This window comes from Paramormyrops kingsleyae, chromosome 9, assembly GCF_048594095.1.
Source record: "Paramormyrops kingsleyae isolate MSU_618 chromosome 9, PKINGS_0.4, whole genome shotgun sequence".
Lineage (NCBI taxonomy): Eukaryota > Metazoa > Chordata > Actinopteri > Osteoglossiformes > Mormyridae > Paramormyrops > Paramormyrops kingsleyae.
Genome location: NC_132805.1, coordinates 15,421,204 through 15,445,913, shown reverse-complemented (window position 1 = coordinate 15,445,913; position 24,710 = coordinate 15,421,204). Strand labels below are relative to the sequence as shown.

Genomic DNA, 24,710 nt, shown 5'->3' with positions numbered 1-24,710 from the left:
GTAGTTTATTATTACAGGAAAAACTGCAAAACATGGACAGTATTATAACCTGGACTCAGATCTATGTTACTGAACTGTGCTACTCTACCTTTGCTGGCTAGAATGGTTCGTAAATAATGATGTAGTGGCAGAAACTAATGTAAATAACTGATAACTAATTCAGAAATGTACGACTTGTTCGGAATTGTTAAATACAATTACTACATTGTACACGCGCTGTATTTCTCGTTTTCTCATTTGACGCAACAGGAACGCTGTAAATTGTAGCATACAATGAAATGATGAACTTAATTACATACGCGAATTCACTTTGCATAAATGGACAAATTTATTTAGTCGTGGGGTGGATATTTTAAGAGTTTAATTCACCTTGAGTAATTTCTATCTCAAAAGCCACCGCCATTTTGACTTAGTGCGGCCTTGTGACATGCGCGTGGTAAATGGCCTCCGGTTTACGTCCTATCGGAAGCTGCGTGATGACGCATTTCCTTTGGCGCCAATAGGGTAGAATTCAAAACCTCTGCGGCAAACCGTTACCAGTGTATTTATGCTGGCCGCTGATGTGCTGTGTGGTAATACTTATAATTGCACTGTTTGTAGCTGCCCATATAACACAAATACAGGTAAGTGGTACTTATATGCATGTTTCGATAATTTGAAATATATTGGACATTGTGTACAGATCTTCAGCTAAATGGCGATTTATTCAGTTGGAAAAATAGTGGTAGCTTTTGTTCAGCCGCGTTGTTTGTTGGTAATGACGAAGGCATTTTGTTTTACGCCATTAGCTACATTCCAAGACATTTACTGTTCGGTATCAAATATTTAGTTTTTTGTTGCTCCAAGCTTTTACATTATTGTAAGATATGCCCTGAAGTTTACGTACATTCTTCGCTTGCTAAATTGTTAAATAACAATGAAAAGTGGGTTCGAACAGGCTTGATAACGTGTTTCCCATTAGTCTAAGTCCGCTGTTATCCTGTGTCATTTAGTGAATTGTAAATAAGAATGGAAAGGTTTAAACGAATGTTTTTCCTGCGCTCATTATTGTAGGAGTTGCGGGGGCTGGCTCGAGATTATGGTTCTCTGCTCAATTTCGCTACGTTGATGCGATTGTCGGGACGACATGATTTGCTGTAAAACGATCGTGTCTTCCCCTCATTCTGATAGAGATGTGGGACTTCGCGGTGCCAGTGTGTACGAATGATTTGGTGAAGACCGGCGGTATTAATCAGTATGTGGTTCAGGACGTCCTCTCCCCCAAACAGCTGCATTCCCACTTAAACAGTGAGTACCCCCAGTGCCTGCGTGGACTTCCCCAGTCCACGGATCTCTTTACAAACTAGCCTTTTAGATCAGCCAAGTATTTCCCCTGTATGGTAAGCTTTGTCCATGTCCCAATTCCTCAGTTAAGGGATGGGGATCTCTGATATGTTGGCCTTTACCTGTATGCATCTCAACCTCTCCTTCAGGTTTTAAGGCTGCAATGAGGACCCAGGGTCCACTGTGTATCCTAGAACATTTTGATACTCTATACAGCGTCTTGCAGTAAGTACTGTATGCCTATAAACAGAACATTAAAACACTAGTGATGTTTGAGTTGTATGTAGCTTTCTGTAGGACTGTTGCATGGAGTGTTGCATGCAGTTGACTGTGTCTTTCTCTTTCAGGCACTTCCAGGCAGTAGATTTGGCTGTTAAAGAAGACGCGTTAGAGTTACTCATACAAGGTTAGTCCACAAATGCATTATGCCTGTTCCTTTTGTTTCATGCAATGGTATATCAACATCTCATCTTTTTGACTTTTTTTTTTTTAACCAGTGGTGAGCGGTCTCTCAGTGTCCCTCCCATCCCTCCTCCTCTCTGCCACTCTGTCTGCTGTGGACAGGAAGCAACATCTCAATGTGGTCAAGATGGGTGTGTTCCTGCTCTGCAAGCTTACAGAGTGCCTGGAGAGTGACTCCTACAGACAGAGTATTGTCACTGCACCAAGCAAGGTATTCTGTTCCCTGAAGTGTTTCAAACACTTCACGTTCAGTACCTGCAGTGAATTCCTTAGTGTGTTCTTATCCGTCGTGCCACTTGGCTCACTGGTGGTGCTCTTGGCACTGATGCTTACTTTGTTGTCCAGTGATGAAACCAAGGCGAATGCGAGCTAATTGGTAGGGTATGGGTGCATCAGTCTCCTGATTTGATGGGTAATCTTGGCAGGGTAGTAGAGCTTGGCTTCTCTGCTGTAAGGGCCCACCCATAATAAATGGCTCCTCTCCTCATTTCCCTTATTGGAAATTAAGGATGGGGAGGAGGAGGAGGGAGCCAACAGTGTGTGTGTGTGTGTGTGTGTGTGTCAGGAGGCAGAGGACACCCTGCCCTCTATATGCCCATTGGCTATGAGCGACATCTTTGGTAATCTGAGGACAACTGTTGGCTTGCGACTCGTTGTGGGTCTTTGATATTAGTTCACCCATTGCGTCTGTTGTATTTACTCCTGTTGCTGACCATATTGGATTTCGGCACCTCCAGGGCAGCAAGAAGGGCCGGGCTGGCAGTGAATCCAAGATGCACTGGGATGCAGAGAGGGAAACGGTACTCCAGGTTCTCATCCAGCTACTACAGCTGGACATCAGGTCTCTGTGGAGCCTGTCTCTGGTGGAGGAAGAGTTTGTCAGGTCAGTCTCAAGATCCAACCTGTTCTTTTTTTTGGGGGGGGGGGGGGTGTGTATCTTTGTCCTGCGAATGATTGTTTCCTTTAAAATCCAGACCCATTCCACTGAAATACTATAGATTTAGTAGTTTTTTTTGTATATGTGTATTTTTTGTGTATGTTTTTGTTTTTTTATATAAAAAATACTACTCTTGTATTGTCCATTTTGCTGCTGTAATGCAAATTAATATAGGTCAACTTATCATGACATTTGTCAAGTTGCTAGGTGGTCTGAGTTGGGTTTTGTCTTGTCATCAGTTGTGTGACATGTTGTTGCTACAAACTCCTGGAGAACCCCACCATCAGCCTTGTGAGAAGCAAGGCCAGCCGGGATGCCATCATCCATCTCTTGGGGGTCCTCATCAAGAAGTACAACCACATGCTAGGTGTGCAGCCTGTTACTCTTCCTACTGTTCTCCTTGTGTGAATCATTAAAGGGGAGGGGGGGGGGGCTGGTAACTGGTTTCTGACCCAGTGACTGCCATCCTCCAGGTGCCAGTGTGAAGATCATCCAGCTGCTGCAGCACTTTGAGCAGCTGTCCACTGTGTGCGCGCAGGCGGTCTCTGTGTGGAGCACAGAGTATGGTGTCAAGGCTGTCGTCGGGGAGGTTATGAGGTCTGTGTGTTATTGACTCTGCCCTTTCATCTGTCTTGTAACTGCATATCATGAACTGCATCATTGGGGTGGCAGTGTAGGACGCACCCTGGATGAGATGCCGATTTTGCAATGTTTCCCTGAACGTCTCCCTATTTCTTAATATCTGTTCTGCCTTGTTCATGTGGGTCATCCTCCTGCTGCAGGGAGATCAGTCAGAAGCCCTCTGAGGAGCTCAGCAGGGAGGGCTCGGGCGTCAAGGCCTTCTCCTCCTTCCTGTCAGAGCTTAGCACGCTGGTGCCTGAAGCCATGATCCCCAACATCAGTGTGCTCCTCACTCATCTAGATGGAGAGGTGAGGCTGTCCCTGTGCTAGGAGATCTCGGAACTGAGCTCATTTTTTAAAGTGAGCTCTTCTCTGCTTTATTGCCAGTATACCATATTCTCAACAGCATACTTGGGTATCATGTAAGGGTGACAGCAGAGTTGTCCTAATTTAGTCGTTTCAATGGTTTTCCCCCTCCTTCATCCCCTGACCAATGGCAGAGCCCCAGCATGCGTGTGGCTGTGTGTGAGGTGCTCGGAGAAGTGCTGGTACGGGTGCTCAGTGGTGATGGGCTAGACGACTCGGGACGGGCCGACAGGGACCGTTTCCTGGACACCCTGCAAGAGCACCTGCATGACACGCATTCCCACGTCAGGTCTCGCGTACTGCAGGTCTATGCGCGCATCGTCAACAGCAAGGTGGGTGGGTGGCTAGGCTCGAGCCAGGCTTTCCCTGAGTCATCGGCAGGCCTGCATGCATTCATGGTTACTGCCCTGTCTTTCAGGCTCTACCCCTTACCAGGTACACCGAGGTCATGAGCTTGACAGTGGGTCGGCTGATGGACAAGTCGGTCAACGCGTGCAAGAGCGCCATCCAGCTGCTGGCTGCCTTCATTGCTCATAACCCCTACAGCTGTAAGGTACAAACGATGCTTTGTCAAGTCACATTGTTGTGAAGATAGTTTAGATTTTTTTATTCTTTTTTGGAAACTGGCTTCTCTGAATTTACATGCAGCTGAGCAGCGCTGATCTGAAAAAACCCCTGGAGAAGGAGACTGCTAAACTGGCAGAGCTTCGGCAGAAGGCTGCCACCAAAGTCCCTGGTAAGTGGCCCCCCGCACCCTTCCTGAATCACTATTCCTTTGTTGGTACCAAGGTGAATGCAAGCTTCTTGCCATGGAGTCTCATGTCTCTGCCTCCTTATTGGCATGTAATCTTGGCAGGTCATTGGCGATGTGCTGCTCTGCTCTAAGGACCCACCTACAGTAACCGGGCCCTAGTCCTCCATCCTCCTCAGACCATATGCTGGGTGGGGGTGGGGGGTGGTTATGCAGAAGAAGCTCTTAGCGAGCAGCGTCTTGGATAATCTGAGGACTGTCAGTCTTGATGGCTCCTTCCTGTGGATTTTAGAATTTAGTGATCAGTGGTCATTGTCAACACACCACAGCAAACAGTGCGCAACAACGAAATGTGTCCTCTGCATTTGACCCATATGTGACTTTCGTGACATAGCAGGGGGCAGCTAATTCAGTGCCCGGGGAGCAGTGCTTGGGGACGGTACCTTGCTCAGGGTACCTCAGTGGTGACTTGCTGGTGGGGGATTCGAACCTGCAATCTTTCAATTACAAGTGCGCTACCCTAACCATCAAGCCACCACTGCCCTTTTTTGTGACATGCCTGTCTCGCTGCCTTCTGCAGTGGCCGTCATCAAAGCCTCGGAGCTGTGGGAGGCCATGGAACCTGAGCTGCTGCAGACAGTGCAGGCTGAGCTGGAGGCCTGCGGTCAGGATGGGGAGGAGGACGAGGAAGTGGACTGGAAGGGGGGCATGAAGGAAACCGACCAGGCCACTGCTGTGAGTGTCGCTCAGCTCCTCAGAGACAACAAGTACAGGTGTGTGTGTGGTGTCTGCGTCTACGCTAAGTGTGTGTGCACGCTTATCCCTGCTGGACGGTGCTCTCATGTATGCCATTGTCCCACAGACATGCTGTACGGCTCTGTGTCCAAGCCCACGACACCTTCCCCGATTCTCGGCTCTTCTGTGGCGTCTCCCCGCTTGCTGTGGAGTCAGTTGTTGACACGCTGAGTCTGATCTTCAAAGGTAATGGGATTGCACTTCACCTGCATCTCAGGCTTTCGGCCCACACCACTGGGCCTCTGATGTCCAACAGCGGGTCGTTCCATCCTCTTCGCCGCTAATCTCCCACCTGAGTTTCTTTTTCATTGACATTAGGTCCAGTGCAAGCTCACTCTGATGCCGAGGAGGTGCAGGTCCCCGCTCAGGCGGAAGAGGCAGCAGAGCTGAGCCACAGAGATGAGGTGGAAGAGAGTGTGCTGAAGAAGCAGGAGATGCTGGTTCAGTACCTGAGAGACACGGAGAGCTTTGTCCTCCAGGTGGAGAAGGCCATAGCAGTCATTAACACCATGCTGTACTGGAAGACCACCAGTGGTAGGCCTTCTGATGCTGTTTAAAGGATAACCTATATTTCATGAAAACTGACCCCTTGTGCAGAGCTTTCTGCAGTGTGATGCCTTCTTCTGAGTCTGTCTCTGTGTGTGTGGGTGGCAGTGGTCCAGGAGGCGGTGCAGTTCTGCGTGACGGTGTGTGAGTTCAGCGTGGCTGACTCTCTGTCCGGCGTGCGGAAGATGCTGCCACTGGTGTGGTCCTCAGACCTTGCCGTGAAGGATGCCGTGGTCCAGGCATACAAGAGACTCTACCTCAACCCACAGGGGGACACAACACGGTCAGTGCCCTGCCCGTGATTATGCTTGGCATCAGAGCTGAACTGGTTTGGTAACTGTCTAATTGACGTGGTCCTAAACCCCCCTGCCTTACAGGGCCAAGGCGCAGACTCTGGTGAACAGCCTGTCAGAGCTGATGGTGGATGCCTCACTGGGGACCATCCAGTGCCTGGAGGAGATAGTGAGAGGCCTTTTAAACTACTCTGCTTGGTGCTGTCCCATGATACAGCGCAGTGTGGCGTGATGCTCACTTCCTGTGGCCCGTAGGTGCAGGAGTTCTTCAGCAGTAGCTCCAGCCTGCAGACCAGTGTGGTGCAGCTCCTGTGGGAGAGATTCACTGGGAAGCTGGAGAGCCACAGCCTACAGCGGCGTGCCGCCGTCCTGCTGCTGGGAATGGCCGCACGGTGAGGGGTTCGGGGACACTGCCGTCTCCAGGAAGCTGAAAACCACAGACTGGTCATTACCTAGGCTCTAACTTCTTTCTATGAGTGAAGCAAATATGGTGCCATCTTTGTTAATCTTTGTGCAATGTTAACGTGCTACTCCTGTTTTCATGGGGGGTGTTCAGGGCAGAAAGGGAGGTTGTGCTAAGTAACCTGGATACATTGTGCTCCGTGGCTCTTGGGGAGAAGGTGGCTGAGGACTACCTCCTGGCCAGAGATGCTGTCCTCACCATCTGCAGCATCACTGATCATAACAGGGTAAAGGCCAGCCCTTCTCCTCTTTACCACCCCATCCCTGCTCGCTGACAGCTAACTCAATCTGAATTTCTGCCCCTCAGCCAAATAAAGGTGCCCCCCCGTTCAGGCTGCCCCAAGACCACCAACTCTTCACCTGCCTCACCCAGGCTATAGCTAAAGGTACCTGCTGTCGATCTTGGCCTGTTTCGGTTCTGCGATCCATTTAGCCCTGCTTTGACCCTGAGCGTGTGTTGTTGCCCCAGGCATGTTGCTGACCCACCCCCACTGGCAGACCTTCATGGAGCAGGCCATCCGACTCCTCTACTTCCTGGCTGAGTCCCCTGACCAGCTCTGCTCCCGGCTCCTCCAGCGATGCTCGTGTCTGCTGCTGGATCAGATTGCCGAGGGTGAGGAGGGCAGCAAGGAGGCTGTCCACTCACAGGCTGAGACAGAGCAGGGTAAGTCAATCATTACATGGTGCCATTTTTTTTGGCATTAAACAATGTCCTTTTTGGAGTTCTGATGTCTTAAGACACATTTTTAGAATAGAAAACTTGTGCAGTCCATAAAGTTTTTGAATTTTGTCATTTTCGCCATCTGCTGAAGTACCTTAAGTTCTCTACACTGTAAACAATAACAGTATCTAATAATGGTATAATGCTCTAAAAACAATGTGTTGTTTTTAACGCAACCCGTGTTGTTTTTAACACATTTGCATGTCCAGTTACTGACAAAACAATTCATGTCAGTTTTACAATAGGCAGTGTGACACATTTTGAGCTGTCAGTTTTTACTTTGTATTTTCCTTCCAAATGGTTTTTCTTCCAAATTTATTTAAAGCATGAGCACACCCTCTCATGTAACACTTCATGTACATTCACTATATGTAGACTCGCTCTTGCATAACTTAACAAGATACAAGATTTCCTGTGGGTCAAGGGCTGTGAGGGTGATGGGGTGGTGGTACTTCTAAATTGTTTAGAGACAGATCCTTACACTCCCCAGTCATAACCACTTTTATAAGGCCAATCCATCGAAACATACTAGGAAAAATACATATTTGCTCCTCATGAGATGTGCTTTTCAAATCCTTGCATGTCGCCAATAACTTTACACACGCATTGATTCTGATACTTTTGGTTGGCGGCCCATGTGACCATGTCGCTCCGATGCTCTGGACCACCTTAAATTTGCACTACCTCTCACTGCCATTCAAAGTAGCATGCCAAAATTGATAGAGAAAACCAACAAGCTCAAGCCAGTTTGAAGATCTATAAAAACCAAGAGCGCCAAAGTCTTGAAGAGCAACCAGCTTTACTGGCTAGGTGCTGAATCATTGAATTACTGTGGGGTTCTTCCTATACAAGCCCAAAGTGGTATTGCTTAGATTAAGAGTGACTGACATACTGTGGCACCCCTGCCTAAGGCGTGATTTGAATATTCCCTTGTATTATAAAAGAGGATCAACCCGCCCCCGTTCCCCCCCCCCCCCCCCCCCCCTTCAGTCAGCTGCGTCTCCCTGGCCCAGCTGCTCTCCCTCTGTGGCCGTGTGGCCTTCTGGCAGGTGTCATACTTAGAGCGCAGTGTCAGCACAGAGCTGCGTAGGAGGAGAGGAGAGAAGGAGGACAAGGGCCCTTCCGCCAAAACCAAGGTGAGCTGCTGCCCGCTGGCACCTTTACAGCATCTGAGTGCCCCTAAGACCCCTTCAAAACAGCAGACAACAGGTGGACTAGCCTTTGGTAGGTATACCTAATGTGCCTTGTACAAATCAGGCTTCTAGTGTTTGTGGCTGGTGAGCATCCTGCATAGTAACTCAAGAGTTGTGAACTAGCGCTTCACCACTGACTCTGTAGACCTCAAGCCAGTAAACTATAACTAATAGTCACTCACTTTCTGCCATAGTTTTGGTCACTGGCAAAACCAAAGTTCCAAAACTGGGTGCTTCCCATGATCATGAACCTTCAGAAGAAGGGTCGTACAAACGTAAATATAGTTAGTGGGTGTGTCTTTTTTCCCCCTTGATACATGGTATTTTTTACATTGTTACTCTCTTGAATTAGGATAAAACATCAATCCCTTTCATTCGACAGTACGATACTGTATGATGTGCAGTTATTACTGTATTTTATATTGGAAATGTCTGTCTTTGTTCATCAGCTAAACTACTATATGTGTATACATTAGTCAAATTTTCAACATTTTTCATGGGTTCAGCCGATCTTGGAATGTGTCACCTGCGGATACGGGTGTTGTTTTTGCTGAAATGTACATTCCTGCAGCAAGCATCCAATGACAGCTGCATAGAGGAGGAGCTGGGATTGGTGGGTGCCTCAGCAGAGGACACAGAGGCAGAGCTTATCCGCAGGATCTGTGAGACAGAGCTGCTGGCTGGTGAGAGCGAGTCCCCACCTGGTGCTTCCCAGTCCTACGCGGTCTTGTGGCTTCCTCTTCCATACACTACTCTGCATGACTGACACCCCTTCACATGCTACTGCTCTTGTCCAGAGGAGAACCTGTTGGTGGCCTTCCTGCCTCTCGTGGTGAGGGTGTGCAGCTCCCCGGGGCACTACTCACACCCCCAGCTCACGGTGGCTGCCTGTCTTGCACTGGCGCAGTTCATGATGATCAGGTGACTGCTTCTCTGCAGAAGTCGCATTCTCTGGCTTCCCTAAACACATCACTTAATCGGTGCTGGTGTACCTGTCCCCCTCATTATGACCTCCATGCCCCCTCCCCCTCGAACTCACAGCCCTTCTGTGTGTGAGGAGAACATCCGGCTACTCTTCACAGTGCTGGAGAAGTCCTCCCTTCCTGTTGTCAGAGCCAACACCATAATCGCCCTGGGAGACCTCACAGTCCGCTTCCCCAACATCCTGGAGCCCTGGACACAGAACTTGTATGCCAGGTAATAGCCCCACCTACAACATCCCCTGGCAAGCTGCAAGGTGGTCAGTAGCTTTTATTCCCAGAGGGTGGGAGCCGAACCTATGGCTGGACAGCCAGCTGCTGTGCTGCCTTTTATGGTGGATGCTTGATACGAGTTCCAGGCAAGCACCTGTTTGTGAATGTAGTGTCATGCACAAAATGGGTCTGTTATGGCCTTGTGTATCGGGCGTAGGAGCACGTGTTTATTGTTCTGCCCACGAGCTGGACCTGGCTGGTCAAAATCGATGTTTGGGTTGTGCCACTTTACAGCCTGACTGTCGCTATCCTGAAAGGCTCTGGCATGGCCCGTGGGGGCTTGTCAAAAGCACAGCAGTAATCGGGTGACACTCAGGCTCTCCAGGATGGCGCTCTGTTTGCTGGCTGGCTAGTTGCATTATGGCATCTTTGTCATCCTTGCACTTTCAGAAGAAGATTTGCAATTAAGAAGTGCTTCTCCCTGCCTGCGCACTATGTTGTACCGTTAAGTAAACTCCTTGAGTCTTTTTTTTTTTCCCCTGAAAAAACTAAAGGATGTGGTCCAGAGTAAGTTATTGGACCAAGCTGCTCATAATGCTTCTCCTTCTCTGACCCCTGACCTGTGTGCCGTAACCATGGTAACAGGCCTGCGGCACTGTTGCGTTTTGGTTAGTTGAAATTGAGCCAATACCTCCCTGAAATGACCCATTCCACTGGGGAACCATTGTCTGGAGAAAGCTTTCAGTCTGAGGCTACACCCCCTGGCTGCAGTGAATGACATCCAAGGAAGGGGGGTGGAACTGAGGCTGTCACAGCCCGATTTTAAATATGTGGGAAGTGACTTCATTATATTAGTGTCTCCCTTGCATAGTGACTGTATTTGGTTTCTGTGTTGGCCCTTCAATGAACTGTCTGTGTTGGGAACACTGGGGGGCAGGGGGTGTAAGGCTCGTGACCACTTTGACATTCCTTGTGGCAGGCTCAGTGATGACAGCCCGGCAGTGCGACAGACTGCTGTCACTGTGCTGACCCAGCTGGTGCTGAAAGACGTGCTGAAGGTGAAGGGGCAGGTGAGCGAGGTGGCCATGCTGCTCATCGATCCCCAGCCGCACATCGTCAGCCTGGCCCTCAACTTCTTCAATGAGCTCGCCACCAAGGTACAAAGCTGCCTCATCCTGACTGTGAGCCTTATGCTGGAATTGCCCCAGAAATCGGCACATGCCTGGGAGTACAGTAAACACTCAGTGTAAACCTGCTGCTGGAAAGTGACGCAAAGCCAAACGTGAATATCCGAGTGACCAGCCAAAACATGAATGTTATCATGCAGCGGCATCCTAAACCAAACGGATGGGTTCCTCCTTGATTCTATACTTTGGATGTTCCCCTGTTGGGCAAGCTTCAGCAGTACCTTCAATGCACTAATGGGGTCAGCAACCATATGCGATAACTGTGTGCCGCAGAAATGTAAACAGTTGTTAATCACAAGCCAGTAGTGTTGGTGTGATTTTAATTTTTTTTTTTGGTGGTGCTTTCTGCCTTTGTTTGGTCACGGCTCCGGGGGGGGGGGGGGTGGCATTTCATCCACTGATAAAGCAGCTGCTGTCAGCCCAAAGATGTCAAAGCTGCTATCTCACAGAGCCCAGGGCTCACACTTTTGCAGACAGCAGTGAGTGCAGGGTAAATGCCAGAGACGGGTCAGGGGTCTGCCTTGTACTCTAGCAACTCAGAGGAAAAGTGGTGGAACGTTAATTTGTTAGCCCGAAAAAAGATCAGGAAGTATTTTATGCTTTTAATAAACAGTAGCACCGCGATATACAAAACTTCGTAAAAAGTTCTGAATGGTGGAAGTACCGTTTAGCAGAAAATCTCACTAAAAGCGCACACAATTTTTTGGGATGTTGCAAGTAATATGGAAAATGCAATGGAGGGTTTGGGAGTCTAGCTTGGGTTTTGCACTCTCGCTAAAGCTTGTGATACACGGGGGCTGCTATCCCAACGAAGTGTAACTGACGTTGTTCCCAGTGGGGGAGAAATTGTGGGGCATTTTAACCTACTCCTTAGGTTATTCAAATGCAAATGCATCATGAACGCTTAAAACAAGATGTACAAACAAGGTGGAACAGTAAGTTATGTGTGTGTAGTAACATAATTATAGCTTTTTTTTGGCTTGCATTAATTTTTGTCGTTTAATATTTTAGTGTATTTATACTGTATTTAAACAAATAAATACAAAGTAAAAAGAGCTCTTGTTTTGGAATCTGTATCCTAATCGGATTGGAACTGAAAAAACGTGGATTTGCCTATCCCTACAAAAGTCATTAAGATTTTTCTACTTCTAATTAATGGTCATCTCTATTGCTTTGACTTGAACTGTGAGGTTTTCAATGACTCTCTTCAGGGAACTTCTATAAAAAATAATAATGTGCACAGCAAGGATTTTGGTTTGTATGGTTTTGCTGTTAACACACACGTGCTCACATTGCATTTTTCTCCCTCTTTCTTGCGCTCCCGTAGATGTATATTGGTGGCATAATTTACCCATCATGAATAGCTGCTAAAAGGGGAACAGCCTCTGAATGTGTATTACTTGTTCTGCTTTCACATGCCTGTGATTTACATTTGTGACACTACATATAGCAGTATGCACGCTACAAAAAGTGTTCATAAATTCGATCTTGTGAATTCCCTCATGCCATTCTTGGTTCCTGTGCCTTTGGGACTGTGACCCTCTGTGCCCACATTGCATGTCTGACTTTGCAGGACAATGCCATCTACAACCTTCTGCCGGACATTATCAGCCGCCTGTCGGACCCGCAGCGTGGCATGAATGAGGAAGACTTCAACACCATCATGAAGTGAGTGAGCCGGTCCTCAGCAGTGCCTTCATGCTGTCCTCCTGACACACAGTGGCCCGGACTGAGCAGGCCACGTTTCCTCTGTACCCCCCCCCCGCAGGCAGATCTTCTCCTACATCACCAAGGAGAAGCAGACCGAGAGCTTGGTGGATAAGCTGTGCCAGAGATTCAGGACGGCAAGGTGAGCGGCCAATCGTGCTCACGCCCCGGGAAACAGGAAAAGACCCGCCCTATGCTGGTCGTGATTGAGCTCCTCTCTGGCATGTGTGTCAGTGCCCACCCTGGAGCCCTGTCAGGAGAGGCTTCCAGAACCTGTTTGTTTTGAAACCTGTGCCACTGAGCGCATGCCCCCCCATGTTCCCCTCAGGACGGAGAGGCAGTGGTGTGACCTGGCTGTCTCTCTCTCACTGCTCAATATGTGCGAGCGCGGCTTCAAGCGTCTGCAGGAATGCTGGGAATGCTACAGTGACAAGCTCTCTGAGCCTGGCGTATACCAGCCCCTGCTGGCCATCACAGCCCGCCTGCGTCGCGGGGCCAAACCCCAGCTCAAGGTCAGTGTTGTGGGGGGTGTTTGTTGGTTCCATTGGAGCTTGCTAGTGAGCTCCAATAGCTTTTTGTGTGAAGTATCGCGTGCTGGCCTGTTACAACTCGCTCACCAAGATGTGCTCATGGATGACTCATGCAGTGCTGGGGAGGAAAGTTTTAACCCCCACCCCTCTTCTGCCCACCCACTACACGTTCCTGCCCCGTTAGACCCAGGTGGAGGAATTTGAGAAGAAACTCACAGCAGTGCACACACGGGGCCTGGAGAACGTGGAGAGTGGCGAGGTGGATAGCCGCTCGGAGGCTGGGGACACCCAACTGGCTCATTTCACACCTCAGGCCGTGTGCAAGAGGGGCCACCGGCCCACGAGAGGTAGGAGTGCTGGGGTCTGCTGCCTTTCGGTGTCAGTGCCGTAGCAGGCCACTGAAGCTCCCTGAGCTGTCTCTGACATTCTCAGGCAAAGGGAAAGCTAGCCAGAACACCAGCGACTTCGTGACCCCCAGGGCCCGGCGGCGAGCACCCCAGAAGGTCCGCATCACCTTCAGCAGTGATGAGGAGGAAATGGAAGATGAAGACGGTGAGGCTCTGCCGGCTCTCATGTGCCTTCCGGGTCTGCCCTAACCGCCCCTTCGTGTGTCACTCTGGAAGCTTCTCTCCCCCCAGGGGCCATGCTGGCTGACAGTGAGACTCCCAAGGTGACCACGCCCATCTCCCGCTCCTCCCGACGGTCTCGCCTCAGGCACTGATGCTCCAGCTTCAGCACTTTTGTCAGTCTTATTTTATTTCTGTTTTTAACTCCTAAAACACATTTTTGAATGTCTTGTGCTATGATTTTTGTGTTTTTCCTCCCCCCACTAAATCTGTAATTATGAACTTATTCTGTTTTAAACCAATTGAACAGTGAGTCAAATATTCCTCCTTTCATATCCCCACCGGTATTCATATTTTTCCATATGGCACCAAAAGGAAGTGTCTTGAAACTGGCTTTTGTTGCTATGATGGACATTGTCTGCTGTCAGTAAAACACATTATTGCCTTGTTCAAAATAAATGGTCAATTTTTAAACACACTTTGGTCATGTGCATGTGAATTCATCTCACTGTATGACCAATACCTGTCACACTGCATTTGCTGCCTTTTGACGTTTGTAATCGGTCTCCTACTCTGCGGTCATGGTACCACTGGGGATGAGGTTGTGGTCCTCCATGCTTATTTGGCTGGCAATGGGGTGTGGGGGTGTGCACAACGGGCTGTGGATGTTACAGAATTGAGAACAAACTGGGATGAAAAACGACTCATAACTTTCCCTATTTGTGTTTCAAACTGCCTGGAGTTCCTGGAAAATGTTTAGTCTCCCTGAATGACCCTTGCTGAGCTGATCATGATCAGCTTCTGTGGGAAACTGATACAATAACCTGCCACCTCATCCAAGTTTCTGGGCAACTCTGTCTCCTCAGGCAACAGCAGCTCTAGGTTGAACGTACATTCCCAGGAATGTCTGTTTGGACAGGGATGACCTCATAGTGGCCGGATTTATTTCTTCTCTGCGTAACTCATTAATTCTTCCTCGTTAGCTCTTTTTGTATTTGGACAGACAGTGGTGCAAGTCTTGGCTGCTGCTCGTTTCATACTCTTGCATGCTGGCTACTGAAAGTAAATAGTACAGATGTAGGGGGGGGGGGGGGGGGGGTTAGAATCCACCTCTTATAGCCCACGCATTATATGCTCACTAATTATTTTCTTTGTATTGGGGAGAACTCATAATTAAGCAGTAAGATGAGGATTTGTTTGCAAATGAGTTCCTATTTGAATTCTTTAGCTGTTCATTGTCTCCATTCTTAAATTAATCTCCATTCTCTCCTACCTTTCCGCCTACCCATGCATGCACATCATTCCCCTATACCTTCCTATCTTGTTGTCCCCCCCCCCCAGCCACTGGTATCTCCTCCCCCTCACTCGCTCTGCCTCGGCGTTTTATTGCATCTTTTGTTAATCTGCTCTCGCCCACTCATTCCTCCCACTCCCTTGCGCTCCCTCCATCTCATAAATGACAGCAAGCGTGGCGAAGGCCAATTATTTGCTCTCCTGTCTTTGTGAACAAGTTATGTAAAAAAAAAATAATAAAATTGAAAAATGTCAACTTTTCTGTTTCATTTGTCCTCTGACCAGTGATCGGCTGAAGGATCGCCCCACTGCTGTTGTCACCACGATTCCCGCGCACCACTAGAGTCGAGAGTCAGTATGATCTCACGTTGTGTCCCTGCAATGTCAGGAGCTGTCACTGTAAAACCTCTTGTTAGGCTGTTCAGAGAATCAGAGAGATGGTCCACTGTAGCACAAACAGAGCTTATGCTAAGTGCGCGATTATAAAAATGTCCGTTTCTTTGTGCATGACATTTACCCAGCTTTTTTTTTTTAACGGACACTACATTGGCAATATGTCCAGCCAGCATGTGTGACATCTCCGCCGATGGTTGGTATTTGTGTTGGACGCTGTGTGCGGAGAGCAGTGCTGGGACAGCATGAAGACCGTGGGCGCTGGGACGGCAGATGGCCCTGACAGACTGTAACTCACCAGGAGGAGTGTGGATGGGCCGTACAGACAGTGCCAGTAGTTAAAATTATAGAAAAAACTAGATGGTGTTTAGCTAGTTTTGTTACAAGCGGTGTGAAGCTAGCAATAGTAGAGTGTCGCTCTGACACATCAAGCCTTCGAAGCAAGACCAGACGGGTTGTCATCTTTATGCCGTAACCATTAGGCTCAGTCATCATCGAAACTTTCCAAACGCCGCTTTCAAGTGTATCCTATGTATCTGCCACTGGGTATCAAGCAAGTCTTGTCATGTCTGTCTCAAAATTGCCTCAATGTTGCCAGATCACTGGTGGAAAAAAAATCTACTTATTGTAATTGTTCAATATGTGCGGTGCTCGTGCCTAAGATGGCAGGAAGCATGACACCAGAACCGTTGTGCTGCTTGGCAGCCTGCACCGTTTGTGCACCTTCCAGGGACGGATGGTGAAAAGGGAGCGAAAAGTGATGTAAGGGTATTGGGTGGTGGGGTGGCCTCGGCGTGAATGCCATGATACCGACCTACAGGGGCACCGGAGGGTCATGTACACCCTGGCAGATTCAGGGAGCATTTCATAGGGGCCAAAAATCTACTGAGCCTCTCTGCCAACCTACGGCAAAATTTAGTGAGGGGGGCGCCTCACTCTCGCTTGACATGTATTTCCTTAGATTGAAAGTGCCAACCGAAGGGGGGCCCAAGGTGACATTTTGCGAGCTGTTCTGGCCGAGCCCTGACCCTGGTGGGTGTCTGTGCCCGTCTTATGTCATGTTCTGGGAAACGCCACAGCCACCTGTGACTGCTGGCCCCTCTGGCCGTGTGGCACATCGTACCCAGCTGCGGCAGCACCCCTTTGTGAAGAGAAAGCAGAGAGTGTGGGGGCCGGATGGGGGGGGAGATCAGCTGCTATATACACGGGCTCCCTCCCTCAGAGTGAACACACAGACACTGAGCTAACTGCACAGAAAGTGAACCGAAGCCCACGGAACGTTTACACCATCGCCGAGGGAGCGGCTTTAAGTGGATGCCAAAAGTGTGTGAGAGGCAGCGAGATAGAGAGAAAGAGAGAGAGAGAAAGAGAGAGAAAGAGAGAGAAAGAGAGGGAAGGAGGCATGGAACACAGCCTGTGAAACACAGAAACAACAGCTGCCAGATCGCGGATTCTCAGGGGAACATAAAAGGGAAGGTGAGTGGCTCTGTAGGTACGCCGTGGGTGACAGGTAAGGCGATGGGAGGGGACACCGGCTGGGGAAACATCAGGCGTGAATGATTCACGCTACACCCCAGTCAGAAAACGTTCTCTCACTAACATAGAGCTTATAGATGTCCATGTAATAGTTGTTTGTTCATCTAAATGAATTCTTTTTTAGAACTAATATCACAGTGCCAAATGTATTTTTTTTTTTATATAATTACCGGTGGGAATGTGATTTTCTGTAAGTTTCTGTGACAGTCACTAGAATTGTTATGCTGTGAATGTCTTTCAGTTGTACAGACCCGGCTTTTTTCTGGCATCCCCCCTGCCCCCCCCCCCCCCCCCCACGGTCTTGGTCCAGCATGTCCTCAGCCTTCATCCTCGCAGTCCTGCTCCTCACAGTTCCTGCGCAGCATACAGAGAGTCGTGCTCTTCACAACCCCAGTGATGCAATGCAGGCACGTAGATGGACGGCATGCTGCATCTTTTGACATACAGGAGGACTCAATATGTTAGACAAAATGCATTAATATTTAACAGCCACAGCAGATTAAAACACTGCTCATTGAAATGGGATTGTCAGCACTGTGAATATGGTTGTCTTTGGTATTTATATGTACTGCATGAGTATCGTCCATTTATTGACTCTCTTTCCCCCTTTTTATACCATTTAGTTTGTGGAACAGTTTTTGGAACACTACAATGACCTCTTGACCCTTGACAACCTTGAGAATTTAGTGAGCAGTCCAGTGGAAGAGCCACAGCCCTTCGGTTCAGGGTTAAAGGTCGCAGAGTACCCTAAATGGATCGATATTCCCGCTGAGAATGATAACGCTTGGGTCCGCCTCCTCCGGGGAGCTATAACCAGTCAGAAAAGGGCCTCGCCAGACAGGGCAAAGAGGGGCTGGAACCGGGGCTGTTTCGGCTTGAAGCTGGATCGCATCGGGTCCCTGAGCGGCCTGGGTTGCTAGTGACTGACCGAGGTGAGATTCTGCCTTCGGGAGCTGCAGTGAGAATGCAGGCAGCATGAGGAATGAGGGGCAGTCTGTGTTCAGTGTCGTTATTACGTGGCCAATACTGGATCAAGGCTGAGCAGACATACTGCTGGGACAGAGAAAAGGCCAGGAGGCAGACTCTGTGTGTCATGACATAATCGTACTAATAACTGTTAAAATATCTGTATTTCTGTAATGTAGTGGTCACTATCTGTGAAGTCATATTTTTGCATATTTTTATTTTGGCTTAAGTGATATATAAAAATACTTCGTGTTGCCTAAATTATTGCTGTTAAATCTGTTTTATGTAAATTGCAGTAATTCCATATTGCTTTTAGAGATAGCTGTCATTCATCATTTTATATGAAAGTATATTCCATTCACATTAAAAATCTCTTGAATCTTGAAAGATAGTTTACTTATTTGTTTACATTCGCTGCTGAAAAAGTCACTTAAACATTGTGTCATTTGGTATGTTAATGTAAAAGCAGTTACGTTTGCTTGGAAAAATGAACAGTAAAGAACAAGACTGAACTGAAGTCTACCAGTATATGCTGTCAGACATGTAAAGGTTTCTTTTTTATGTAATAAATAAAGGTCTCTTTGAACGTTTGTCATCAGTTGAATGCCTTTAAATTAAAGTTTGTTCAATGAAAGTACAGAAATCTGAGCTCGTTACTTTGTAAATTTACCCCTCACAATAAGCCATTAACACCTCAGAAGTGGTTCATTCAGAGCAAACTGTTTCACAGCTGTGGGCTCCAGGTTCAAATCTGGTCCCAGCTCAGTCTGCATGTGGAGTTTTTAATGTGCTCCAGGTGCTTGCTTGAGCACGACAGTTGAAATACCAGTGTTTAGTTGAACTGGTGTCTCTAAATTGCCCCTTGTGTGTATGTGTGTGTGTGAGAGAGAGAAAGTGCCCTGCGACACACTGATTTCTCATCTCCCGACTCGTGCCCTATGCTACCCCATGCTGCCTGGTACATGTTTCCAGGCCCTTGATAATCATTACTAAGGAACGCAGTTGAAAGATATATGTATGGATGGACAAATGAATGGAATTCCGACAAGAGATCACAATGTTTTATTCATGGGAAGATTATACGGCATATTGTTCAGATTTGTTCACATTTAGAATCAACTCCTTACATTTTAAAAGTATTTTCTGGGAAAGAAGATATAAAATGTGAAAAAAACAGTACTGCTGCTAACTTGAGTTAATAATATTTCTTGAAAAACCTACATTTGGTAGTCACCAGTTTAAAGACTTTTATTTTTAAAATATTGTAATCTAATAGTAAAAAGGACAAATTGATAACTGCTTAAGATTAATGACCAATCAGTAAAAGTGAAATTGTCAGATGCTACATGCATGGAGCGGAGGATTCTGGGAATATAGGAATCAGCCCTTAGCACCCACTGACATGGTTTAAAAAGGTTGTCTGAGTTACTTTTAGTTTGACCTTTACTTCACCTCAGAAAGCTTATGCAGGGCATCCGGGGAATGAGAGGAGGGGGGCCAACATAACAGTTACAGAGCTGTTATACTTATAGAAGAGACACTTTGCAATTCCATTAAAACGTCACCAGAATCAGTTGAGTTGCAGGCCTTCACTTCCACAACAAGTTAACTACAACTGGATGCACGATTTGCTAAGCGACCCCTAACATGTTTTTGATATACTTCATTAAATGACAGCACAAGTTGTGGCCCTGCCTGTTCTGATTCAGGCTGATTCTGGCTACCAGCACACCAGAAATAGGGGGACAGCAAGAGGGTGAAAAAAAGGGGTCATGGTCCTTCTGTTAAATGTCACCCCCCTAAAAAACCGAGATCTGATCCTTCTCACTGTCTGTGCACTGCTGGGGAGAAGGTCAGACATTTGCCTGCCTACTTCTACAAATCTTTCTACATGCACCCTGTGTTCTTTGGTACTCAACATTTAAGCAAACATTTGACCTTTTCCAGCGATCATCTGCTCAGCATTACATTTTTTTCTTATTGAGTTTCATTTACATAAAACATGTTATTTACATATAGTATTTACAGAGTAAAAAGTTTGAAGTTGTTAACTTGGGACAACATAATTAGGTTAGGTCTGCAGCCAATTAGAAAAAGTTTATCTGAAAATTTAACTATAGAGTAAACCAAGATTTTTTTTCACCCATACTTACAACTACCTTACAAAAACCTGTCATTCATGTATCTATTAATATTTAAGAATCTTTTTAAAGACGAGAAATAAATCCACATATTTAAACACCTGGGCAATCATGTCGTTCCTCCATATTTCGGTAATCATTTCCCCCATATTTCAACTAACAAACACACATTGGATTACATGTACTGTTACACCCTACCTGCGAAATGCACAAATTTCTTATTTTTTTATTTAATATTATGGCGAAGCTTTAATAAAAACGAGTAAAATATCCATCCGAGCAAAAGAATGGTGGCAAAAGTTTGCCCGGTACGTGTAACTGAACCGTGCCATAGGAATGATTTGATTTTTATTAAATGAAACGTATATTAAACTATACATCATATAACGATAAAAAAATTAATAAATAAATATTATGTTAAATTAAACACGATCTTTATACGACTGCACTGTAAAGAAAAGATCAGCAGACCGCCGGGAGCGATGGCCTGGGTTTCCTCCCTCCCCCATGATGGCGATGACCTTGACATTACGAGCCAGTGGTGTCAGGAGGCGTGTCCCAGCAGCCTAATAAAGGTGCCAGCTCGGCCAAATCCGGTCTACTCACATTGCAGGACTGCAGGCGCCTCGTGATCGGTAAAATGCAGTATTTAATACTGTCAGTCTTAGTGTAAGCCTGAACCTTAAGACTAGAAACGTTCGTAATGTATTTCTAATGCCATACATTTGTTGCCATTTTTATAAATACGGATATTTTAAAGCTAAAATGTAACTATTTGAGGTTGTGGTTGCTATATTATATATCGTATAGTATAATACGTTTTTAAAAGTTGATCGTTATTCGAGTCTGGAGGTTATAACTCCGTTGTAACTCGCTGAATGGGGCTTTCAATGGCGACGTTACGCAGTTGCGTTTCTCTCGGGTTTTGGTTTTTTTTGCGTTTGGTTGATCAAAAAGCGCCTTTAATCCGTTAGTACATGATGTGATTGCTATATGCGAATTAATTTGTTGGAGCAGTTACCTAATTTGGCTTTGCGGAATCGGGTTGCGCGATTTATTTCTTAACAAGGGAAGTTTCTCCGCATAGAGTTAGCCTATTGCAGCTGCGTGCTGGATCAGCATATCTCTTAACAGGTTATCTGTATTAACATGAACCTGTTTGCAATGCATGAGACCTTAAACGTGTCCGTATGAAGACCCATGAGAGCCATGTGCTAACCTAACTAAATTTGCCTTGTGAGGTATTGGTCCTCTCCTTATGAAGGAGGAAATGACTAATGTGTATCTTTTCAGAGCACTAGACCAAACCCGACAAAATGGTGAAAGTTGGAGTTAATGGGTAAGTTGCCGACGATGAATTGCACTAACAATGCATAGACGATTTAAGTTCTTATCGATTGCCTGGTGAATTTTAGAAATATCACAGGATAAGGTTAAATGTCAGAGGAATTGCATGGGCATGTCCCCACCCACTATGCGCTGGGAGGCTGCGGGAGGCTTGGGGACGTGACTAGTCGCCACACATCTTTTATGCATCGCTTCCCTCTTCGTCTGCGATCACGTTTCTTTCTCTAATTTTATCCTGCTGGTCTTATTGTTTTGGTTCTTATGGCGGTTACAATGTCGAACACAGAAGTGGATGGGTTAATTTGCAAAGCATAATGTCCCAAAAGCACTTGCCTCTTGTTGCTTGTTTTGTTGAACTTTGGGCTCTGAAATGAAGCCCCACATTGACCTTCGCTCCTCTGTGAAGGAGTGTGAGCTCTAGTTTGTCGTGGAAGTGGTGCGTTTTTTTTTTTTTTTTTTTTTTTTTTTTTTTTTGTCGTCAGCACTGTAGTAGCTCATCTCACCTTGTCAGTCTGGGGCAACAGTCAAGGATAAATTCTGTTTTAAATTCTGATCTTCTATTGAAGCTCTTGGAAACCAGTTAGTCTGTTAGTGTAACATCTTTTCTGAAAAGATGCAGCCAAACTTGATGCTCAGTTGGCATTCAGAGTCAAGTCTCTCGTGAAAGGAGTGCTGTATTTAGTATGCCAATGCAGTGGAAACCCTTCCCCACACAATGATGCAGTCGTTCCAGTAGTCTGTGCTGTCTTTGGTTTTGTATGACTTGTCCTTTGGGTATTCAGCCATGTTTGCTGAATTTGATGGAGTTGCAGCTCTTATGCCATCTAGTGGCTGAATGAGAACCCTGAAGTTTTTTTTTTTTTTTTTTTTTTTTTTTTTTTTTTTTTTTTTTTTTTTCTCCTTCATTTGATCTTACCTTTTTTATAGGTTCAATGGGGTTTTTGAACAAGGGGTGGCTGCTTGCTTTGACTTCAATGATCTGTTGGATAAGGGGGGCAAATATTTGCTCCAATCTAATTGGTGTCCATATTGGATTTTGATTGTAGATTTGGTCGTATTGGCCGCCTGGTAACCCGTGCTGCTTTTCAGTCTGGAAAGGTAGAGATTGTGGCCATCAATGACCCCTTCATTGACCTGGACTACATGGTGAGGCTGGAATCCTGCTGAGCTCATGTCTTGCACTAATGTCTCATTAGATGCATATCCCTGTTAATGTGGCATAATCCTCTGTCTGCCTGTCCTCCACTCTGCAGGTGTACATGTTCAAATATGACTCTACGCATGGGAACTTCAAAGGGGAGGTGAAAGCTGAGGGTGGCAAGCTCTACATCTCTGGAAAGGCGATCACTGTGTTCCATGAGTGAGTGTCTGGCTTGCCTGTTGCTAGCTTGGTGTTTTGCTGGCTTTTGGATCGATGAATCACCTTGCATGTCGTTTCAGGCGCGACCCTGCAAACATTAAGTGGGGTGAGGCCGGGGCAGAATACGTTGTGGAGTCCACAGGAGTCTTTACCACCACAGAGAAGGCCTCTGTAAGTGCCAGTCACACATGAGTAGTCTGCACTCTCTTCTGAGCAAATCCAGAACAGTGTGTCTTCCGTAGGCTCACCTGAAGGGAGGTGCCAAGAGGGTCATTATCTCGGCCCCCAGTGCTGATGCCCCCATGTTTGTGATGGGTGTCAACCATGAGAAGTATGACAACTCCCTCAAGGTCGTCAGGTAACCCCCCCCCTCCCCTCTCCAACAAGTTCCCAGCAAACCATTTGCACATACTTGGACTGATCACAGTACATGAGCAATAAGGTTGATTTCTCTCTTCAACAGCAATGCCTCCTGCACAACAAACTGCCTGGCCCCGCTAGCCAAGGTCATCAATGACACCTTCACAATCGTTGAAGGGCTCATGGTAAGGGTCAGCTTCAGACAAGTGTTTACCGAGGTGCAGGGGTGAGACTTTCCTAAGTGTACCCTCTTGCCTTTTCGCAGAGCACAGTGCACGCCATCACAGCCACTCAGAAGACTGTGGATGGCCCCTCTGGCAAGCTGTGGAGAGATGGCCGTGGTGCTGGCCAGAACATCATCCCAGCATCTACTGGGGCTGCCAAAGCTGTGGGCAAGGTCATCCCTGAGCTGAATGGGTTGGTACCAGTACAGAGTAGCCTTTTAGAAGCCTTGTATAATTTTGTGAAATTTTAATGTCGACGTTCCCATTCTGTAAATGTCGCAGGAAGCTGACTGGGATGGCGTTCCGTGTGCCTACCCCCAACGTGTCAGTGGTTGACCTTACAGTCCGTCTAGAGAAGCCGGTATTTATTTTTTTAATTCTTTTTATATATATCTATATATCTGTATATCTGTATATCTGTATATCTGTATAGATGTATAGATGTATAGATGTATAGATGTATAGATCTATAGATCTATAGATGTATAGATGTATATAGAGATATAGATATATATAGGACTTGTTTTTAGCTTGCCTTTTCCCGTCTCAGGCCAAATATGATGACATCAAGAAGGCTGTTAAGGCTGCCTCTGAGGGACCCATGAAGGGCATTCTGGGATACACAGAGGATCAGGTGTGTAGGGGTGTGAATGCTGATGGGGAAGTAGGATGTGGTGGCCAATGCATTGCCATGGTATATTTTGGCGCTACTCCAGTAGAACGCCCAGTTGTGAAGATGAGCCTTAAGATTTAGTTATTCCTAATGAATGGATTCCTATTCCAGGTGGTGTCCACAGACTTCAATGGGGACAGCCGTTCCTCAATCTTTGATGCTGGTGCTGGTATTGCGCTCAATGACCACTTTGTCAAGCTGGTCTCATGGTATGTGAAATCTTAATGACTTGGTCCTGTCTGTGGCATTTAGTGTTTTGAGATGTCTAATTTGGTTGTAACTTGTCTATTTTTGGTTTTGATCTTTGCAGGTATGATAATGAGTTTGGCTACAGCAACCGTGTCATTGACCTCATGGCTCACATGGCTTCCAAGGAGTAGAACCTTATTGGTCACATGGCCTTTCCCTCCATCTGGATGACTTGCAATGTGGTCAGCAGAAACGAAGACCAAATACTTTTTGTACCAATGCTGTCCCTACAGTGTGAGGCTAACCTGAACAGTGACAGTTTGTCTGCTGTATTTAATCCTGCAGAATAAAATTGTTTAAATTCCCTCATTTTTCATTTCTAATACTTTGTACCTCCATTTTATGGACAAAACTGCCCTTTACCCTGGACTGTGATAATGCTTTTCTCCCCAGATCTGCGACTTGAACTTGGTGAATTGTGTGCAAATGTCCTGTTTGAGTCCTTGGAACAGAAGGTTGCATGTTTAACCTGTTTAAAGTCCTCTCCATTTCATGGAGCATTGTCACTGGGTTAA

At 46.7% G+C, this 24,710-nt stretch overlaps 3 protein-coding genes and 1 non-coding gene across 7 annotated transcripts; all 4 read left to right on the top strand.

Moving 5' to 3' along the window:
* The first annotated feature begins 335 nt into the window (after positions 1-335).
* ncapd2 (non-SMC condensin I complex, subunit D2) lies at positions 336-14,131 on the top strand. Of its 3 annotated transcripts, XM_072716409.1 has the most exons (32): positions 336-623; positions 1,171-1,287; positions 1,473-1,548; positions 1,671-1,729; positions 1,821-1,996; positions 2,523-2,668; positions 2,962-3,089; positions 3,196-3,319; positions 3,505-3,652; positions 3,844-4,041; positions 4,128-4,262; positions 4,358-4,445; positions 5,041-5,233; positions 5,323-5,441; positions 5,574-5,789; positions 5,910-6,084; positions 6,179-6,263; positions 6,350-6,486; positions 6,651-6,783; positions 6,864-6,942; positions 7,026-7,220; positions 8,268-8,413; positions 9,042-9,153; positions 9,268-9,391; positions 9,512-9,667; positions 10,643-10,820; positions 12,424-12,518; positions 12,619-12,699; positions 12,886-13,069; positions 13,272-13,434; positions 13,520-13,639; positions 13,726-14,131. In XM_072716409.1, the coding sequence occupies exons 1-32, from the start codon at positions 548-550 to the stop codon at positions 13,806-13,808; spliced, it is 4,245 nt and encodes a 1,414-aa protein (XP_072572510.1). In that variant the 5' UTR covers positions 336-547; the 3' UTR covers positions 13,809-14,131. The 3 variants fall into 3 exon arrangements, with proteins under 3 accessions (XP_072572510.1, XP_072572511.1, XP_072572512.1); XM_072716410.1 differs by lacking the exon at positions 9,268-9,391 and having other exon boundaries at positions 9,553-9,667; XM_072716411.1 differs by lacking the exons at positions 336-623; positions 1,171-1,287 and having other exon boundaries at positions 1,500-1,548; positions 1,888-1,996.
* Positions 2,125-2,419, top strand: LOC111833973 (small nucleolar RNA U85). Its single transcript, XR_002835874.2, has one exon. It is a non-coding gene; the product is annotated as a small nucleolar RNA U85 (small nucleolar RNA).
* Positions 14,132-16,515: 2,384 nt separating the features above from the next.
* On the top strand, positions 16,516-18,475 carry nppcl (natriuretic peptide C-like). Of its 2 annotated transcripts, none has more exons than XM_072716414.1 (3): positions 16,516-16,815; positions 17,186-17,282; positions 17,499-18,475. In XM_072716414.1, exons 2-3 carry the CDS (start codon positions 17,187-17,189, stop codon positions 17,793-17,795), a joined length of 393 nt encoding a protein of 130 aa, XP_072572515.1. In that variant the 5' UTR covers positions 16,516-16,815; position 17,186; the 3' UTR covers positions 17,796-18,475. The 2 variants fall into 2 exon arrangements, with proteins under 2 accessions (XP_072572515.1, XP_072572514.1); XM_072716413.1 differs by having other exon boundaries at positions 16,517-16,815; positions 17,117-17,282.
* Positions 18,476-20,506: 2,031 nt separating this feature from the next.
* On the top strand, positions 20,507-24,500 carry gapdh (glyceraldehyde-3-phosphate dehydrogenase). The gene is made up of 12 exons (XM_023792779.2): positions 20,507-20,617; positions 21,276-21,321; positions 22,376-22,475; positions 22,583-22,689; positions 22,770-22,860; positions 22,932-23,047; positions 23,153-23,234; positions 23,315-23,466; positions 23,556-23,634; positions 23,824-23,907; positions 24,058-24,155; positions 24,257-24,500. The coding sequence occupies exons 2-12, from the start codon at positions 21,299-21,301 to the stop codon at positions 24,324-24,326; spliced, it is 1,002 nt and encodes a 333-aa protein (XP_023648547.1). The 5' UTR covers positions 20,507-20,617; positions 21,276-21,298; the 3' UTR covers positions 24,327-24,500.
* The last annotated feature ends 210 nt before the right edge of the window (positions 24,501-24,710 follow it).

What these genes read in the sequence shown, in the direction of transcription:
- ncapd2 (XM_072716409.1), top strand. Translation starts at nt 548, where the DNA reads ATGCTGGCCGCTGATGTGCTGTGTGGTAATACTTATAATTGCACTGTT. An exon ending in CCCATATAACACAAATACAG is followed by an intron (nt 624 to 1,170) that starts GTAAGTGGTACT and finishes TCATTCTGATAG; the next exon opens with AGATGTGGGACTTCGCGGTG. An exon ending in GCCCTTCCGCCAAAACCAAG is followed by an intron (nt 8,414 to 9,041) that starts GTGAGCTGCTGC and finishes ACATTCCTGCAG; the next exon opens with CAAGCATCCAATGACAGCTG.
- nppcl (XM_072716414.1), top strand. Translation starts at nt 17,187, where the DNA reads ATGTCCTCAGCCTTCATCCTCGCAGTCCTGCTCCTCACAGTTCCTGCG. An exon ending in ACCCCAGTGATGCAATGCAG is followed by an intron (nt 17,283 to 17,498) that starts GCACGTAGATGG and finishes TATACCATTTAG; the next exon opens with TTTGTGGAACAGTTTTTGGA.
- gapdh (XM_023792779.2), top strand. Translation starts at nt 21,299, where the DNA reads ATGGTGAAAGTTGGAGTTAATGG. An exon ending in GTCATCCCTGAGCTGAATGG is followed by an intron (nt 23,467 to 23,555) that starts GTTGGTACCAGT and finishes TAAATGTCGCAG; the next exon opens with GAAGCTGACTGGGATGGCGT. An exon ending in TGGGATACACAGAGGATCAG is followed by an intron (nt 23,908 to 24,057) that starts GTGTGTAGGGGT and finishes TTCCTATTCCAG; the next exon opens with GTGGTGTCCACAGACTTCAA.